A 19558-nucleotide genomic window follows, 5' to 3' on the forward strand; every position below is an offset into this window, starting at 1 on the left:
GGGGAAAGAGGGGAGGGGGGAAAACCCACCAACCAACAAAAAAAATCCCCAAACGACGACGCCCGGGAAAAAAAAACCAAAAAAACCCAAAAAAACAAACAAAAAAACAAAACAAACCCCCAACAACAACAAAAAAAAAAAAAAAGCCGCACGCCACCCAAAAACCACCCCGCGGCCCCAAAACCGCCCCCCCACCCCCACCCCACCCCCCCCAAACCGGCGTCGCCCGTCCCGGCCGAAACGCGGAGGGCGAAAACGTTCTGTGACGCGGAGAGGGGGGGGGGGGGGGGGGGGAAACGAAGGAAAAAAATTAAAAAAAAAAAATAAAAAATTTAAATAAAGAAATAAACGATAAAAAACGATTTCGGGAAAGTTTGGGGCAGGGGGAGGGCGGGGGGGGGGGGGGGCGGCGTTAAATAGATGGGGCTGCAAGAGGGCAGAGGGGCCACCGTGTCCCCCCCCCCCGGTGGCCACCTCCCCGAGAAGGCGCGGGGGGGGGGAGGCGCGTGCTGACGTTATAGAGATTATATTTATTTTTTTTTTTCCCTCCTTCTTCTCTTTTAGTTTGTTTTGGGTTTTTTTTTTTTTGGTTTTATTTTTTTGGTTGTATTTGGTTTTCGGGGAAGCGGGGGCGCGGGAGCGGGGCCGGAGCGCAGGCGGGTCCCTCCGTTGGGGGGGGGGGGGCGGGGGGTGCGGAGCCATCGCAAGAACAATAAAAAAAACCAAAAAAAAAACCCCCAAAAAAAAAAATATAAATTAAACACCCCCCCCCCCCCCCAAGTCCCGACCTGGTTCTTCTCGGGGGCTTCGGGTGCCCTGAGCTCGTGGGTGGCCCAGCGGGGGCCCAGCCTGGTCCCATTTTCTTGCCGTTTCTCCCCAAAAAATGGGGTGGGGGGGGGTGGGGGGCGTTGTTGGGTGCTCCAGGGTGTCGGGGGGGGGGGGGGGGGGGGGGTCCGGCTTCTCCTCCCACCCAGCCCCCGGCAAAGCCTCCGTGGGGTGGGTGAGTGTGGGCTCCTCCTCCTCCCCCTGGAGCACCCGTGGGTGCTTGGCCGCGCCGGGGGGGTCCCAGCTCCACCAGCCCGGGACGGGGACGGCGATGGGTGGCCCCAGTTGCACCAGCCCGGGATGGGGATGGGTGGCCCCACCTCCACCAGCTTGGGATGGGTGGTGGGTGGCCCCAGCTCCACCAGCTTGAGATGGGGACGGCGTTGGGTGGCCCCAGCTCCACCAGCCCAGGATGGGGACGGCGTTGGGTGGCCCCAGCTCCACCAGCCCAGGATGGGGACGGTGCTGGGGGGGGTCCCAGCTCCACCAGCTTGGGATGGCGATGGGTGGCCCCAGGTCCACCAGCTTGGGATGGGGATGGGCGATGGGTGGCACCAGTTCCACCAGCTTGGGATGGGTGGTGGATGGTCCCAGTTCCACCAGCTCAGGATGGGGACGGTGCCGGGGGGGTCCCAGTTCCACCAGCTTGGGATGGGGACGGCGTTGGGTGGCACCAGCTCCACCAGCCTGGGATGGCGATGGGTGGCCCCAGCTCCACCAGCCCGGGATGGGGACGGTGCTGGGGGGGTCCCAGCTCCACCAGCTTGGGATGGGGATGGGCAATGGGTGGCACCAGTTCCACCAGCTTGGGATGGGCAGTGGATGGTCCCAGCTCCACCAGCCCAGGATGGGGACGGCGTTGGGTGGCACCAGTTCCACCAGCCCAGGATGGGGATGGTGCTGGGGGGGGTCCCAGCTCCACCAGCTTGGGATGGCGATGGGTGGCCCCAGCTCCACCAGCTTGGGATGGGTGGTGGATGGTCCCAGCTCCACCAGCCCAAGGTGGTGGCCCTCGTGTCCCCCCACCCTCAGTGGGGCAGGGACCAGGGCGCGGGGCCGGGCTGGGGCAGGCGCTGCTGGTTCTGCCAGAGCTGGTGGAGCTCCTTGAACTGCTCCACCATCTTGTCCTTGAGGTCGGGGTGGGAGATCTGCAGGGGGATGCTGTCGGCCGACCAGGACAACTCGCCCGAGAACATCTCCAGCAGCAACCGCGCCGCCACCGGCACCACCTGCAAGAGTCCCCTGGCGCGTCACCGGCGCGGGGACAACCCGCCCGTGTCCCCGAGCTGGGGGACGGCCCCGGGTTGTCCCCGTCCCCTCACCTGCACCGTGATGAGCTTTTTCTCCTTGGGCTTCTGGTCGGGCCACTCCTCGCCGAAGCAGAAGAAGATCTCGAAGGGCGGGGGGGTGGTGGTCTGCCCCTTCTGGAACAGGATGAGGCCTGCGGGGACGGGCGGGACGGGACCTCGCACCAGCCTGTGCCACCGGCCGGCGTGTCCCCCCCTCCCCCCCCCGGCCCAGCTGGTAGCCCAAGGGCCGGCTGGTGTCCCCCCCGGCCCATCTCAGGACCTCATGCCACCAGGTCCCCGTGTACCACTTGGTGTCCCCCCATCACACCTTGGTCCCCACGCGCCAGCTGGTGTCCCCCCATAGGAGCTCATCCCCCCCATCCCAGCCTGGTCCCCCCATGCCACCAGGTCCCCGTGTGCTGCCTGGTGTCCCCCCATCCCACCACATCCCCTCAGCCCAGCTTGTTCCCCCATCCCATCTTGGTCCCCCCCCACCACACCTTGGTCCCCGCGTGCCACCTGGTGTCCCCTCCTCCCAGCTTGGTCCCCCATGCCACCAGGTACCCACGTACCACCTGGTGTCCCCCCATGCCAGCTTGGTGCCCCCCCATGCTGGCTGGTCCACGTGGTGACGAGGTCCCCCATGCCACCAGGTCCCCAGGTACCAGCTGGTGTCCCTCCATGGGAGCTCGTCCCCCCATCCCAGCTTGGTCCCCCCCACGCCATCAGGTCCCCGTGTGCTGCCTGGTGTCCCCCCATCCCACCGCATCCCCTCAGCCCAGCTTTGTCCCCCATGCCACCAGGTCCTCACGTGCCACCTGATGTCCCATCTTGGTCCCCCTGTGCCAGCTGGTGTCCCACCACGGAAACTTGTCCCCCCCCATCCCGGCTTGGTCCCTCCGTGCCAGGTGGTCCCCGTGGTGACAAGGTCCCCCACGCCACCAGGTCCCCAGGTACCAGCTGGTGTCCCCCCATGGGAGCTCGTCCCCCCCCGTTTCAGCTTGGTTCCCCCCATGCCATCAGGCCCCCACGTGCCACCTGGTGTCTCCCCATCCCATCTTGGTCTCCCCATGCCACCAGGTCCCCACGTGTCAGCTGGCATCCCATCAGCCCATCTCGGTCCCTTCATGCCAGCTGGTGTCCCCCCCATCCCAGCTTGGTTCCTCCATGCCATCAGGTCCCCACGTGCCACCTGGTGTCCCCCCCGTGCCGCCTGACCCCTCCATCCCATCCGACGTCCCCAAGGGGGCACACAGGTGTCAACCACCCCCCCGTTCTCCTCTCACCGTTGAGAAAGCCCTCCAGGCTGAAGAGCTTGGTCTTCTTCTCCCTCTCGATGGGGTTGGGGCCGCCGTGGTGGGCGGCGCAGGGGCCCGTCCAGAAGACCTTGCACTGGCAGAGGCGGATGGCGTAGATGTCCTGGCCCTGCAGCTCCAGGATGAGCCCTCGGTCCAGCACGTCCAGCAGCTGGTGGGTGTAGAACCGTTGCTTCTCGTTGGGGATGGCGTCGGTGGCGGGGAACCGGACCTGCTCCAGCGTCAGCGGCCCGAAGAGCTCCACCTGCTCCTGCGTGGGCTCCAGGCTGCTGTGGAAGAGGCGGCAGCCGTGGGGGTTGCTGATGGTGAGGACACAGACCTGGCGGCCCCGGTACTGGAACTTGATCTCCAGGTCGGTCACTGATGAAAGGGACGCGGACATCAGCTGCCCGACGGGGACCATGCCACGGCCACTCCTGGCCAGCCACCCCACGGCCACCCCACGCCCATGGCCACCACCATCCAGCCACCACACACCCATGGCCACCATCACCCAACCATCCCACGGCCACCCCACAACCATGGACACCCCGTCCAGCCACCCCATGGCCACCTCACACCCATGGCCACCACCATCCAGCCACCACAGACCCACAGTCACCACCACCCAACCATCCCATGGCCACCCCACAACCATGGCCACCCTGTCCAGCCACCCCATGGCCACCGCACACCCATGGCCACCACCCTCCAACCATCCCATGGCCACCCCACACCCATGGACACCACCATCCAGCCACCCAGTGGCCACCCCACACCTATGGCTACTTCTGTCCGGCCACCGCACACCCATGGCCACCACCATCCAGCCACCCCATGACCACCCCACACCCACAGCCACCCCATCCAGCCACCACACACCCATGGCCACCATCACCCAACCATCCCATGGCCACCCCACACCCATGGCCACCCTGTCCAGCCACCCCATGGCCACCCCACACCCATGGCTACCACCACCCAACCATCCCATGGCCACCCCATACCCATGGCCACCACCACCCAACCATCCCATGGCCACCCTATGCCCATGGCCACCACCATCCAGCTACCCCACACCCATGGCCACCACCACCCAACCATCCCACGGCCACCTCACAACCATGGCCACCCCATCCAGCCACCCCATGGCCACCCCACACCCATGGCCACCACCACCCAACCATACCATGGCCACCTCACAACCATGGGCACCCCATCCAGCCACCCATGGCCACCCCACACCCATGGCCACCACCATCCAGCCACCCCACACCCATAGCCACCATCACCCAACCATCCCATGGCCACCCTACACCCATGGCCACCCTGTCCAGCCACCCCATGGCCACCCCACACCCATGGCTACCACCACCCAACCATCCCATGGCCACCCTATGCCCATGGCCACCATCATCCAGCTACCCCACACCCATGGCCACCACCACCCAACCATCCCACGGCCACCCTATGCCCATGGCCACCACCATCCAGCTACCCCACACCCATGGCCACCACCACCCAACCATCCCACGGACACCTCACAACCATGGCCACCCCATCCAGCCACCCCATGGCCACCCCACACCCATGGCCACCACCACCCAACCATACCATGGCCACCCTACACCCATGGCCACCCTGTCCAGCCACCCCATGGCCACCCCACACCCATGGCCACCACCATCCAGCCACCCCACACCCATGGCCACCATCACCCAACCATCCCATGGCCACCCTACACCCATGGCCACCCTGTCCAGCCACCCCATGGCCACCCCACACCCATGGCCACCATCACCCAACCATCCCATGGCCACCCTACACCCATGGCCACCCTGTCCAGCCACCCCATGGCCACCCCGCACCCATGGCCACCACCATCCGGCCACCCCACGGCCACCCCCCACCCCCACCCCCCCCCCACCCTGGTGCTCACGCGGCAGCATGTGGGGGCTGATGAGCAGGTTGGGGATGACGTGCTCCATGGGTGCCAGCGGGCAGGTGGCCGGGGCCCCCAGGGTGCCCAGGGGGGGTCCCGTCTCAGCGATGGCGGCGGGGGGCAGCTCAGGGGTCCCGTGGGTGCCCCCCACCTCCCCGGGGAGCAGCGTCGGGGGGGGCGGCGCGAAGGGCCCCGGGGGGCAAGCGCTGCCGAAGGGGGGCTCCTCCTTGGACCAGGGGTAGGGGGGCGGCAGGTCCCCCCCGTGCCGGGTGTCTGGGGCACAGCGTGGGGTCGGAGGGTGGCCACGGCCCCCAACCGCCCCCCTCCCCCCCCCCAAAAATTGCCGGATGGGTGCCCCCCCCCCCCCCCAACTCAACACCCCCCCACTCACCGTCGATGCTGAGCGACGTCATCTTCTGGAGCTGTGGGGAGAAGAGCAGCGGTCACGGGGTTGGGGTGTAGGGACACCCCCCCACACGCCCCCCCCAGGACACTACGGTGTCCCCGGTTTGGGGGTCCCAACACCCTGACACCCCCCCCCCCCCTCCAGGTACCTGGCTGACGTCCTCCTCCCCACCGCAGTCGTAGTCGTCCTCGGCCACCCCATCTGCAAGGGAGAGACGGGCTGGGGGGGGAGCTGGGGGGGGACCTGGGACCTCATGGGGTGCTGGAGCTTCACAGGGTGCTGGGACCTCATTGAGGTGGTGGGACCTCATGGGGTGCTGGAGCCTCATGGGGTGGTGGGACCTCATGGGGTGATGAAGCTCCATGGGGTGCTAGGACCTCATTGAGGTGGTGGGACCTCACGGGGTGCTGGAGCTTCATGGGGTGCTGAAGCTCCATGGGGTGCTGGGTCCTTGTGGGGTGCTGGGACCTCCTGGGGTTCTGGAGCTTCATGGGGTGCTGGGAGCTCCTGGGTTTCTGGAGACTCATGGGGGGCTGGGACCTCTTGGGGTGCTGGGACCTCCTGGGTTTCTGGAGACTCATGGGGGGCTGGGACCTCCTGGTGTTCTGGGACCTCCTGGGTTTCTGGAGACTCATGGGGTGCTGGGAGCTCCTGGGTTTCTGGAGACTCATGAGGTGCTGGGACCTCGTGGGGTGCTGGAGCTTCATGGGGTGCTGGGACCTCCTGGGTTTCTGGAGACTCATGGGAGGCTGGGACCTCCTGGTGTTCTGGGACCTCCTGGGTTTCTGGAGACTCATGGGGTGCTGGGAGCTCTTGGGTTTCTGGAGACTCATGGGGTGCTGGGACCTCGTGGGGTGCTGGAGCTTCATGGGGTGTTGGGACCTCCTGGGTTTCTGGAGACTCATGGGGGGCTGGGACCTCCTGGGGTGCTGGGACCTCCTGGGTTTCTGGAGACTCATGGGGTGCTGGGAGCTCCTGGGTTTCTGGAGACTCATGGGGTGCTGGGACCTCGTGGGGTGCTGGAGCTTCATGGGTTGTTGGGACCTCCTGGGTTTCTGGAGACTCATGGGGGGCTGGGACCTCTTGGGGTGCTGGGACCTCCTGGGTTTCTGGAGACTCATGGGGGGCTGGGACCTCCTGGTGTTCTGGGACCTCCTGGGTTTCTGGAGACTCATGGGGTGCTGGGAGCTCCTGGGTTTCTGGAGACTCATGAGGTGCTGGGACCTCGTGGGGTGCTGGAGCTTCATGGGTTGTTGGGACCTCCTGGGTTTCTGGAGACTCATGGGAGGCTGGGACCTCCTGGTGTTCTGGGACCTCCTGGGTTTCTGGAGACTCATGAGGTGCTGGGACCTCGTGGGGTGCTGGAGCTTCATGGGGTGTTGGGACCTCCTGGGTTTCTGGAGACTCATGGGGGGCTGGGACCTCCTGGGGTGCTGGGACCTCCTGGGTTTCTGGAGACTCATGGGGTGCTGGGACCTCCTGGGGTGCTGGAGCTTCATGGGGTGTTGGGACCTCCTGGGTTTCTGGAGACTCATGGGGGGCTGGGACCTCCTGGGGTGCTGGGACCTCCTGGGGTGCTGGAGCTTCATGGAGTGCTGGGACCTCCTGGGGTGCTGGGTCCTTGTAGGACGCTGGAGCTCTGAGGGGTGTTGGGTTCTCCCGGGGTGCCAGACCCTCATGGGTTCCCCGAAGCTCCCCAAATCCCGTCCCCCCCGTCCCGTCCCGTCCCCCCTGGCCGTGGGTGGTGGTGGTGGTGGGTGGGGGGTGTTACCTGCGCCCCCGGCGGGGCCCTGGCAGAGCTCGTAGACCTTGTAGGGCTGGAGGGGGGTGGCCTTGGTGCCGTCGAAGAGCAGGCGGAACTCCCGGCTCTTGTTGAGGGCGCAGCGCAGGTTGGCCTTCCACTTGGCGGGGTCCGGCTCGTCCACCCCCGCCGTGAACTTCCCCGTCTCCTGCGCCCACGCCTGCCGCACCCCACACCCGCGTCACCCCGGCACCCCAACCGGGGACCCCCCTGTCACCCCGGCGACCCCATCGTCCCTGTCCCCCGCTGTCACCCCAGCACTTCCAGCACCCCCATCCCATGTCCCCACTGTCACCCCAGCACCCACCCGGCTCCCCACTGTCACCCTGACGCCCACCCCGGGTCCCCGTGTCACCCCAGCACCCCCATCCCACGTCCCCACTGTCACCCCAGCACCCACCCGGGTCCCCACTGTCACCCTGACACCCACCCCGGGTCCCCGTGTCACCCCAGCACCCCCATCCCACGTCCCCACTGTCACCCCAGCACCCCTGCCACCCCCATGTCCACATTGTCACCCTGGCACCCACACCAGGTCCCCGTTGTCACCCCATCATCCCTGTCCCATGTCCCCCTTGTCATCCTGGCACCTGACCTGACTCCCCATTGTCACCCCAGCACTTCCATCACCCCCACCCAGGGTCCCCATTGTCACCCCAACACCCGCCCCGGGTCCCCGTGTCACCCCGGCACCCCCATCCCATGTCCCCACTGTCACCCAAGCACCCACCCGGGTCCCCACTGTCACCCTGACACCCACCCCGGGTCCCCGTTGTCACCCCAGCACCAATCCTAAGTCCCCCTCGTCACCCCATCACCCCATCATCCCCGTCCCATGTCCCCCTTGTCACCCCAGCACCCCTGCCACCCCCATCCCATGTCCCCACTGTCACCCTGGCACCCACCCTGGGTCCCCATTGTCACCCCGGCACCCCATCATCCCTGTCCCCACTGTCACCCCAGGTCTCCACATCACCCCAGCACTTCCATCACCCCCGTCCCCGGTCCCCATTGTCACCCCAACACCCGCCCCGGGTCCCCGTGTCACCCCGGCACCCCCATCCCATGTCCCCACTGTCACCCCAGCACCCACCCGGGTCCCCACTGTCACCCTGACACCCGCCCTGGTCCCTGCTGTCACCCTGACACCCACCCCGGGTCCCCATTGTCACCCCTTCACCCCATCATCCCCGTCCCATGTCCCCCTTGTCACCCCGACGCCCTGCCCTGGCTCCCCATTGTCACCCCAGCACCCCTGCCACCCCCATCCCATGTCCCCCATGTCACCCCAGCACCCACCCGGGTCCCCACTGTCACCCTGACACCCACCCCGGGTCCCCGTTGTCACCCCAGCACCAATACCAAGTCCCCCTCGTCACCCCATCACCCCATCGTCCCCGTCCCATGTCCCCATTGTCACCCCAGCACCCCTGCCACCCCCATCCCATGTCCCCCACGTCACCCTGGCACCCACCCTGGGTCCCCATTGTCACCCCGGCACCCAGCCCAGGTCTCCACGTCACCCCAGCACCAATCCCTTGTCCCCCTTGTCACCTCAGCACCCCTGCCACCTCCGTGTCCCCATTGTCACCCTGGCACCCACACCAGGTCCTCAAGTCACCCCAGCAACCTCATCATCCCCATCCCATGTCCCCCTTGTCACCCCAGCACCCACCCTGCGTCCCCACTGTCACCCCAGCACCCCTGCCACCTCCATGTCCACATTGTCACCCTGGCACCCACACCAGGTCCCCGTTGTCACCCCATCATCCCTGTCCCATGTCCCCCTTGTCATCCTGGCACCTGACGTGACTCCCCATTGTCACCCCAGCACTTCCATCACCCCCACCCAGGGTCCCCATTGTCACCCCAACACCCGCCCCGGGTCCCCGTGTCACCCCGGCACCCCCATCCCATGTCCCCACTGTCACACAACACCCACCCCGGGTCCCCACTGTCACCCTGACACCCGCCCTGGTCCCTGCTGTCACCCTGACACCCACCCCGGGTCCCCATTGTCACCCCTTCACCCCATCATCCCCGTCCCATGTCCCCCTTGTCACCCCGACGCCCTGCCCTGGCTCCCCATTGTCACCCCAGCACCCCTGCCACCCCCATCCCATGTCCCCACTGTCACCCTGACACCCACCCCGGGTCCCCGTTGTCACCCCAGCACCAATACCAAGTCCCCCTCGTCACCCCATCACCCCATCGTCCCCGTCCCATGTCCCCATTGTCCCCCCAGCACCCCTGTCACCCCCATCCCGTGTCCCCCTTGTCACCTCATCATCCCCGACCTGCGTCTTCCCCACGTCCCCCATCACCCCCCTCCCATGTCCCCCTCGTCACCCCATTGTCCCCATCCCATGTCCCCCTTGTCACCTCATCACCCCCATCCCGTGTCCCCCCATCACCCTCATCTCGTGTCCCCTTTGTCACCTCACCACCCTTGTCACTCCTATCCCGTGTCCCCATGTCCCCATGTCTCCATATCACCCCATCCCGTGTCCCCCTTGTCCCCCCATCACCCCCATGCCATGTCCCCATGTCCCCATGTCACCCCCGTCCCATGTCCCTGTGTCCCCATGTCCCCCCATCACCCCCATCCCATGTCCCCTTGTCACCCCCGTCCCATGTCCCCGTGTCCCCATGTCCCCCCATCACCCCCATCCCGTGTCCCCTTGTCACCCCTGTCCCATGTCCCTGTGTCCCCATGTCACCCCATCGCCCCCATCCCGTGTCCCCTTGTCACCCCTGTCCCATGTCCCTGTGTCCCCATGTCACCCCATCGCCCCCATCCCGTGTCCCCTTGTCACCCCGTCCCCCCATCACCCCCCATCCCGTGTCCCCTTGTCACCCCTGTCCCATGTCCCCGTGTCCCCATGTCCCCCCATCACCCCCATCCCGTGTCCCCTTGTCACCCCTGTCCCATGTCCCTGTGTCCCCATGTCACCCCATCGCCCCCATCCCGTGTCCCCTTGTCACCCCGTCCCCCCATCACCCCCATCCCGTGTCCCTGTGTCCCCATGTCCCCCCATCACCCCCGTCCCATGTCCCTGTGTCCCCATGTCCCCCCATCACCCCCATCCCGCGTCCCCTTGTCACCCCCATCCCATGTCCCTGTGTCCCCATGTCCCCACATCACCCCATCCCGTGTCCCCCCATCACCCCCATCCCGTGTCCCCCTTGTCCCCCCTCCACCCCTGTCCCACATCCCCTTGTCCCTCCATCACCGTGTGTGTCCCGACCCCGTCCCCGTCCCCCCCCCCCCCCCCCCCCCCGTGTCACCTTGAAGATGGTGTCGTGGTCCTGGGGCCCGGGGGGGTGGCGGGTGGCGTGGTGCCAGGGGATGGCGAAGCGGCGCCGCTCGGGGTCCAGCCACTGCAGCCCTGGGTAGCGCTGGCTACTGACCTGGGCCACCAGCCAGGGCTTCAGCCGCACCCGGCGGGGCGGGGGGTTCATGGCGGGACCTGGGGGGGGGTGGGGTGGGGGGGGGGGGAACGACAGGACAGGAAGGCTGGTGGCACCGGGGGACCCGCCAGCCACAGGTGGGGCTGAGGCCCGGCCAGCTCGTGACGTGCGTGAGGGGGCTGAGACCTGCCCAACTCGTGACACCCGTGCGTGAAGGGGCTGAGGCCTGGGCAGCTCGTGACGCGTGTGAGTAAAGGGGGCTGAGACCTGGGCAGCTCGTGACACGTGATGTGAAGGGGGCTGAGGCCTGGCCAGCTCACGACACGTGTGTGAAGGGGGCTGAGACCTGCCCAACTCACGACACGTGTGTGAAGAAGGCTGAGACCTGCCCAACTCATGACACCTGTGTGGAGGGGGCTGAGACCTGCCCAACTCACGACACGTGTGTGAAGGGGGGGCTGAGGCCCGGCCAGCTCGTGACACCTGTGTGGCTGCAAAGGGGCTGAGACACCCCCCCCACACACCCCCCACCCCCCCCCCCCCAGCTCGTGACACCTGTGTGTGGAGGGGGCTGAGACCCGGCCAACTCGTGACATGTGTGTGAGGGGCTGAGCCCGCCCCCCCCCCCCCCCCCCCCGCCCAAGCTCATGACACTTGTGTGAAGGCGGGGGGGGGGGGGGGCTGAGAACTCGCCAGCTCATGACACGCGTGTGCGGCTGCAAAGGAGCTGAGCAGCCCCCCCCCCCCCCCCCAGCTCATGACACAAGTGGCCCCCCCCAACCCCCCCCCCCCCCCCCCCCCAAGTCCCGAAACAGGAACCGCGTGTGTTCCCCGGGGGCCGGGACGGTCCCTGCCCGTCCCGGGTGGCCGTTGTTGGGGGGGGGGGCCCAGCCCCACGCACACACACACCCCCGTGGGTGCGGGGGCGTCACCCCGCCCCCCCCCCCCCCCCCGAAAGCAGAAGCTGCGGCTGCTTCGGGGAAACAAAACTGGGACCGAAGGGGGGGGTGGGGGGGGGACGGAGGGGGACAGCTGAGACACGGGGGGGGGGACACGGGGCACGGGGCGGGGGGGGGGACACGAGGGACACGGGGAGGGAGCGCGGGGGGGGAAAGCTGAGACACGGGGGGACACACGGGGGGACACGGAGAGGGGACACTCGGGGGGACACAGGGGACGGGGGGGGGACACGGGGGGGGACAGGCGAGACACGGGGGGGGACACTCGGGGGGACACAGGGGACGGGGGGGGACACGGGAGGGGGACGGGGGGGACAGGTGAGACACGGGGGGGGACACGGGGGGGGACAGGTGAGACACGGGGGGACACGGGACACGGGGGGACACATGGGGACACTCAGGGGGACACAGGGGACGGGGGGGACACGGGGGGGGACACGGGACACGGAGTGGGGACACAGGGGAGGGGCGGGGACACGGGAGGGGGACGGGGGGGACAGCTGAGACACGGGGGGGGGACACGGGGGGGGACAGGTGAGACACGGGGGGACACGGGACACGGGGGGACACATGGGGACACTCAGGGGGACACAGGGGACGGGGGGGACACGGGGGGGGACACGGGACACGGAGTGGGGACACAGGGGAGGGGCGGGGACACGGGAGGGGGACGGGGGGGACAGCTGAGACACGGGGGGGGGACACGGGGGGGGACAGGTGAGACACGGGGGGACACGGGACACGGGGGGACACATGGGGACACTCAGGGGGACACAGGGGACGGGGATGGGGGGGGACAGGTGAGATACGGGGGGGGACACGGAGGGGGACGCGGGGAGGGGGCGGGGGGGACAGTTGAGACATGGGGGGACACGGGACACGGAGGGGGGACACGGAGGGACACATGGGGACACTCGGGGACACAGGGGACGGGGGGGGGACACGGCGGGGACGGCTGAGACACGGGGGGGGGGCACAGGTGAGACACGGGGGGGACACGGGACACTGCGGGGGGGGACACGGAGGGACACAGGGAACGGGGGGGGACACAGGGGGCTCACGGGGACACTCAGGGGGACACAGGGGACGGGGGGGACACGGGGGGGACGGCTGAGACTCGGGGGGGCCACAGGTGAGACACGGGGGGGGGGACACGGGACACCGGGGGGGGGACACGGAGGGACACATGGAGACACTCAGGGGGACACGGGTGGGGGACACACGGAGCGGGGGGCGACAGACGGCCGGGGGGGGGGGGGGCGACACGGGGGGACAGCCGGGACACGAGGGACACGTGGGGGTCCCTGTGGGGTCGGGGCGGGGGGGGGGACCCTGTGGGGTGAAGGCCACGGCCCCCCCCCCCCGCGTGGGGGCTCCTGCCACCCACTCGGGGGATGCCCACGGGCGCCCACCCACGGGGGAGCACCCACCCCCACGGGGACCCCCCCACGGCACCCACCCCCACGGGGGACCAAATCCCACGGGGACACCCCCCCCCCCCCGCGAACACCCCCCCGCGAACACCCCCCCGCAACCTCCCACGGGGGACCCCGGAGACCCGGCACCGCGACTCACACCCACGCTCCGGGGCCGCCGCCGCCGCCGCCCGGCGCTTCCGCAGGGAGTGGCCGGCCACGCCCCACCCTCCGGCCACGCCCTGACCGGGGTGTGGCCCGTGTCCCCACGCGTGTCCCCACCTTCCCTTCACCCGCGCGGCCCCTTTAAGGGAGGCCACGCCCCCCTCCCACTCCCCCCTCCCCTCACTGCGGCACGTTGCCTGGCAACGCGGGGGGGGGGGGGGCGAGGGGCGGGGTAGGGACGAGGGGGCGGGGATAGGGGCGGGGGCGAAGAGCGGTGGGCGGGGAAATAGGCGTGGCCTTGAGCGCTGGGCAGAACGACGATTGGCGGGCGGCGGGGAGGAGGCGTGGTCTTGAGGGATGGGCGGGGAAAGGGGCGGGGCGCGAAAAGCGGTGGGCGGGGAAAGAGGCGGGGTGAAGAGCGATGGGCGGGGCGGCGATTGGTGGGCGGGGAAAGGGGGGCGTGGCCTTGAGCGATGGGTGGGAGGGGGGCGTGGCTTGGGCGGTGTGCGGGGGTAAGGGGCGTGGCCTTAAGCGATGGGCGGGGAAAGGGGGCGTGGCCTCCCCGGGCTCCCGCGTGGGAGGGCGAGGGGGGAAAATGGCTTATATTTAACTTGCAAATTTAGGGTTTTTTTTTTTAAAAAAAAAAAAAACAAAAAAAACCGTAAATTATTTTTATCTGCTCCTCACCAAGCACGCTGGGCCGCCCAAGCTGTCACCCGTGTCCCCGGCCCCGGCGCCGCTCTCCGCCGCCCGTCCTCACGAAGACGAAAACGTGGGGAAAAAAGAAGAAAAAAAAAAAAAAAAAAAAAGAAATCATCAGTTTTTTGGGGGTCACCACGCATGAGGTCACAGCGAAGGGGACCCCGAAGAAGCCGGGCTTGTTCTGCAGAAGAAACGCGAGCCCCAAGGGCAGAAACACTCGCTGGGGTGGGGGGGGTTGATGGTGTTTTGAAGCCCTCCGTGGTGGTGACGTTCCACAGCCGCCTCCAACCTCCGCTGAAGGTCCTCAGCGGCACGCGGGACACGGTGGGCCTCCTTGTTGCCATCCCGGCCGGCGCCTGGTTCGGTTTTTGTTAAATCCCGATTTTAATCGACCCATTACATTCCAATTTTACATCTTGGACGCCGTCTCTAGCGCGGTGGTGTCCTTCTCCCCCGCCTGGAAGACTTGGCTTTCCATCAGGAAGGACGTCCCCACGCAACGGAGGGTCGTTGAGCTCCTCCGGTGGACACCTCCCACCAGCCCAGGTTGTTCCAAGCCCCGTCCAACCCGGCCTTGGGCATCTCCAGGGATGGGGCAGCCCCAGGTTCTCCAGCCCCTGGGATCATCTTGGTGACCTCCTCTGGCCCCGCTCCAACAGGTCCACGTCTCTCCTGTGCCGCTCTCCATCCCTCCATCCCCACCCCGGGGCAGGACCCTGCCCTTGGCCTGGTTGAACCTCATGAGGTTCACATGAGGCTTCTCCAGCCTGTCCGGGTCCCTCTGGATGGCGTCCCGTCCCTCTGCCGTGTCACCGCGCCACTCAGCTTGGTGTCACCCGCAAACTGGCCGAGGGTGCCCTCGGTCCCACCGTCACCCACAAAGACGTCCGGTCCCAGTACCGACCCCAGAGGGACGCCACTCGTCACTGGTCACCACTGGGACATCGAGCCGTTGACCACAACTCTCTGACCGTGACCACCCGGCCAGTTCCTTCTCCATCGAGTTGGCCACCCGGCGGATCCGCGTCTCTCCACCTCGGAGACAAGGACGTCGTGCGGCACGGCGTTCCTAAAAAAATAAATCGGGGACAGGTTTCGGGGAGGAAGAGCGTGTCCCCCGTAGGGACCAGGAGGCCAGAGGAGGGGGGGTCGCAGAGCGGCGGAGCTTCACGAAACCCTTGAGGGCACCAGGGCCACGTTTCTGGGGTTGGCGCCTCAGATGCCACCTCCCCTCTGCAACGGCACGTCCCGCCAGGAGGCTGCCAGGTCCCTCCGGCCCCGATGATTCCACGCCAAAAGCTCTTTGCTTTTTATGGGCAGGGAGCAGCTTGTTTTGAACTCCGGGATCATCCCAAGGCTCGAGCCGGCCGGCCGCGACGTAACGAACGAGCTCGTTGACGAGCGCGCCCGCGTGCGCTCGTTAACCCTGACTCGCCGTGCTATTTGGGGGCCGCTGAGTTCACCCGGTGGCAACGAGTAACGGGATGTTCCCCTTGGGCGGCGCAAAGGGACGAGCTGGAAGCCACCAAGAAGAGCTCTCCGGGGTCGGGTGACCAAGGGCAGCGCGTGATTGATGAGCGGAGATGAGCCCAAACCTTCCGGGCAGCGGGAAATCTCCCGGTTTTCCAGGAGAGGGAGACCGGAGCAGCTTTGCTCTTGCTCCTCAGGCTAAGAGCAGCGGAGGATGGAAGAGCTGCACGCGGAAACGAGCAGGACCTGGCCTCGTGGTCTGGGTCAAGGATGTCCTGCAGCTCTCCTGGATCCGATGGTTTGGGTCAAGGATGTCCTGCAGCTCTCCTGGATTCAGTGGTTTGGATCCAGAATGTCCTGCAGCTCTCCTGGATTCATGGTTTGGGTCCGGGATGTCCTGCAGCTCTCCTGGATTCAATGGTTTGGTTCCAGGATGTCCTGCAGCTCTCCTGGATCTGATGGTTTGGATCCAGAATGTCCTGCAGCTCTCCTGGATTCAATGGTTTGGGTCTGGGATGTCCTGCAGCTCTCCTGGATCTGATGGTTTGGGTCTGGGATGTCCTGCAGCTCTCCTGGATTTGGTGGTTTGGGTCTGGGATGTCCTGCAGCTCTCCTGGATTCAATGGTTTGGATCTGGGATGTCCTACAGCTCTCCTGGATCTGATGGTTTGGATCCAGAATGTCCTGCAGCTCTCCTGGATTCATGGTTTGGGTCCGGGATGTCCTGCAGCTCTCCTGGATCTGATGGTTTGGTTCCAGGATGTCCTGCAGCTCTCCTGGATTCATGGTTTGGATCCAGAATGTCCTGCAGCTCTCCTGGATCTGATGGTTTGGATCCAGAATGTCCTGCAGCTCTCCTGGATTCATGGTTTGGATCCAGAATGTCCTGCAGCTCTCCTGGATCTGATGGTTTGGATCCAGAATGTCCTGCAGCTCTCCTGGATTCATGGTTTGGGTCCGGGATGTCCTGCAGCAAAGCCACCGGTTCCAGGCCTGGGGTCCGAGACCCGCCCCCCCCCCAGGGCACACTTTGGGGGGGGACACACGGTTGTCCTCGGGGACATCTCCACCCACCCGCTCCCCGAGAACAGACCCTCCTGCGAGGGAAGGGTTAAAGCCATCAAACGCCAACCCCCCGTCGGAATTAATCGGCCGTTTCCTTTCTCGCTCTGTTGATTTAGCTCCAGATTCGCTTTAATGATTTAAACGGCTTTAATTAAATCAGTCCGCTCCGGAATTCCCCGCTTTCATTTTTTTTTTTCTTTTTTTTTTTTTTTGGGGGGGGGGGGGGGAGGGGGGCGTGGATAAATCCTCACGGGGAGACGGGGGAGAGCTGGGAAAACTCAAGGCCCCGGGAGCGAGGAGAAGCGGCTCCGGCAGCGTCCCAGCAGCGTCGCGCCCCGGGCCGGGGTGGGGGTGGTGGGGGGGACGACCCCCCCATCCCGCCCATTTTTTGGGTGCGGAAAATCACGGATTTTTTTTAGAGTTTTGGGGCCGAAAGGGGTGAAGAGGAGCTGCTGGCCACGCGTGGCTCCTCGGTGCCGCGTTGGCTTTGGGCCGGGTTGGCCGCCGAGACGAGCGCCAGACGCTCTCCCCCCACCCCTTTCTCTCCCTCCACGGGGCAAAAAACCTCTTTTCTCCCTTAAAACCCACCCGAAATAGGGTGCGTTTAACGCAACCCCCTCCCTGCCGGCGGGAGCCGGCCTCGTCCCATCTTCGTCCGCCTTCCACGTGGCGGCCGGTGCCGGGTTACGGCGCCGCGTTCGGACAAGGACGTTTCTTCGCCGGCGTTGGCGTTGGCCGGCGGTGACAACGCTCCTGGCGGGGGTCGAGCCGGGGCGGGGGGGGACGGGGAACGGGACGGCGCGGGGTGGGGGGGGGTTACGTCCACCGGGCTGGCGGCTCCCTCGCGTTGCTGCTCCCTGAGATCACCCTCCCGAATTCCTCCCCTCCGCCTCATCCCTCCCGCCGAGACGGGCCCCGGGGAGGGCGGAGGAGCGGCGAGACGTTCCTCCTTGGCTTGGCGAGCCATTTTTTTTTTTTTTTTGGGGGGGGAGTGGGTTTTTTGTGTCTTTTTTGGGGTTTTTTTGGTTTTTTTGTCTTCTCGCTAGCCCGACGGCACCTCGAAGCGGCGCTGCGCGGGCGCTGGATGAGGGCGCGACCCGCGCTCCGGGGTGGGGGGCGGCGGAAATTTGCCGGCGGTCGGTCGGTCGGTCGGTCGGTCGGTCATCCCGGGAGCGGGGTTGGGAGAGCAGCCAAGCAGGGAAGGCGGAGGAACGCCAGGACTCCGAGCGCGGGGGGCCTCCTTCCATCGCTTCCCTAAATAGCCGCCGGCGGGGCCGGGGGGGGGCGGGGGAGGGGATTATCTGGGGGCATTCCTCGGACCCCCCCGGGGACGTTTTTTTGCTCGTCGCTACATTCAATCCCGCGCCCCAATGGGGTCGCTCTTCCCAAGCCCCTCGGCTCCGGGCGCCGGCGGGAGGGTGGGTTTTTCAGCTCTTTCCTTCCCCTTCTCAAAACGCCGCGGGGATTCGAGTCCGTTTTCGCTTCGTCCCACTCGGATCCGGCTTAAAACGCCGTGGGGATTCGAGTCCGTTTTCGCTTCGTCCCGCTCGGATCCGGCTTAAAACGCCGCGGGGATTCGAGTCCGTTTTTGCTTCGTCCCGCTCGGATCCGGCTTAAAACGCCGCGGGGATTCGAGTCCGTTTTTGCTTCGTCCCGCTCGGATCCGGCTTAAAACGCCGTGGGGATTCGAGTCCGTTTTCGCTTCATCCCGCTCGGATCCGGCTTAAAACGCCGCGGGGATTCGAGTCCGTTTTCGCTTCGTCCCGCTCGGATCCGGCTTAAAACGCCACGGGGATTCGAGTCCCTTTTCGCTTCGTCCCGCTCAGATCCGGCTTAAAACGCCACGGGGATTCGAGTCCCTTTTCGCTTCGTCCCGCTCGGATCCGGCTTAAAACGCCGCGGGGATTCGAGTCCGTTTTCGCTTCGTCCCACTCGGATCCGGCTTAAAACGCCACGGGGATTCGAGTCCGTTTTCGCTTCGTCCCGCTCGGATCCGGCTTAAAACGCCGCGGGGATTCGAGTCCGTTTTTGCTTCGTCCCGCTCGGATCCGGCTTAAAACGCCGCGGGGATTCGAGTCCGTTTTCGCTTCGTCCCGCTCGGATCCGGCTTAAAACGCCACGGGGATTCGAGTCCCTTTTCGCTTCGTCCCGCTCGGATCCGGCTTAAAACGCCGCGGGGATTCGAGTCCCTTTTCGCTTCGTCCCGCTTGGATCCGGCTTAAAACGCCGCGGGGATTCGAGTCCCTTTTCGCTTCGTCCCGCTCGGATCCGGCTTAAAACGCCGCGGGGATTCGAGTCCGTTTTCGCTTCGTCCCGCTCGGATCCGGCTTAAAACGCCGCGGGGATTCGAGTCCGTTTTCGCTTCGTCCCGCTCGGATCCGTCTTAAAACGCCGCGGGGATTCGAGTCCGTTTTCGCTTCGTCCCGCTCGGATCCGGCTTAAAACGCCGCGGGGATTCGAATCCCTTTTTGCTTCGTCCCGCTCGGATCCGGCTTAAAACGCCGTGGGGATTCGAATCCCTTTTCGCTTCGTCCCGCTCGGATCCGGCTTAAAACGCCGCAGGGATTTGAGTCCATTTTCGCTTCGTCCCGCTTGGATCCGGCTTAAAACGCCGCGGGGATTCGAATCCGTTTTCGCTTCGTCCCGCTCGGATCCGGCTTAAAACGCCGCGGGGATTCGAGTCCGTTTTCGCTTCGTCCCGCTCGGATCCGGCTTAAAACGCCGCGGGGATTCGAGTCCGTTTTCGCTTCGTCCCGCTCGGATCCGGCTTAAAACGCCGCGGGGATTCGAGTCCGTTTTCGCTTCGTCCCGCT

General features: G+C 66.2%; 2 protein-coding genes across 3 annotated transcripts; one reads left to right on the forward strand and one right to left on the reverse strand.

Moving 5' to 3' along the window:
• Window positions 1-959: 959 nt before the first annotated feature.
• IRF5 (interferon regulatory factor 5) lies at window positions 960-14283 on the reverse strand. 2 transcript variants are annotated; one of them, XM_054188654.1, is made up of 9 exons: window positions 14196-14283; window positions 10847-11028; window positions 7529-7718; window positions 5906-5958; window positions 5743-5773; window positions 5349-5624; window positions 3401-3790; window positions 2148-2266; window positions 960-2054 (listed from the first exon to the last, which is right to left on the reverse strand). In XM_054188654.1, exons 2-9 carry the CDS (start codon window positions 11018-11020, stop codon window positions 1854-1856), a joined length of 1434 nt encoding a protein of 477 aa, XP_054044629.1. In that variant the 5' UTR covers window positions 11021-11028; window positions 14196-14283; the 3' UTR covers window positions 960-1853. The 2 variants fall into 2 exon arrangements, with proteins under 2 accessions (XP_054044629.1, XP_054044619.1); XM_054188644.1 differs by lacking the exon at window positions 14196-14283 and adding an exon at window positions 13504-13570.
• Window positions 14284-15568: 1285 nt separating this feature from the next.
• LOC128904397 (uncharacterized) lies at window positions 15569-16909 on the forward strand. The gene is made up of 2 exons (XM_054188667.1): window positions 15569-15754; window positions 15878-16909. Exons 1-2 carry the CDS (start codon window positions 15695-15697, stop codon window positions 16793-16795), a joined length of 978 nt encoding a protein of 325 aa, XP_054044642.1. The 5' UTR covers window positions 15569-15694; the 3' UTR covers window positions 16796-16909.
• Window positions 16910-19558: the final 2649 nt, after the last annotated feature.

This window comes from Rissa tridactyla, chromosome 1 (assembly GCF_028500815.1).
Source record: "Rissa tridactyla isolate bRisTri1 chromosome 1, bRisTri1.patW.cur.20221130, whole genome shotgun sequence".
NCBI classification, from domain to species: Eukaryota; Metazoa; Chordata; class Aves; order Charadriiformes; family Laridae; genus Rissa; species Rissa tridactyla.

Coding starts and splice junctions, on each gene's coding strand:
- IRF5 (XM_054188654.1), bottom strand. CDS start 11,020: ATGAACCCCCCGCCCCGCCGGGTGCGGCTGAAGCCCTGGCTGGTGGCC. Junction 5,959..7,528: donor GGGCCCCGCCGGGGGCGCAG/GTAACACCCCCC, acceptor TCTCCCTTGCAG/ATGGGGTGGCCGAGGACGAC. Junction 2,055..2,147: donor AAAAGCTCATCACGGTGCAG/GTGAGGGGACGG, acceptor GGACTCTTGCAG/GTGGTGCCGGTGGCGGCGCG.
- LOC128904397 (XM_054188667.1), top strand. CDS start 15,695: ATGTTCCCCTTGGGCGGCGCAAAGGGACGAGCTGGAAGCCACCAAGAA. Junction 15,755..15,877: donor ACCAAGAAGAGCTCTCCGGG/GTCGGGTGACCA, acceptor CTTGCTCCTCAG/GCTAAGAGCAGCGGAGGATG.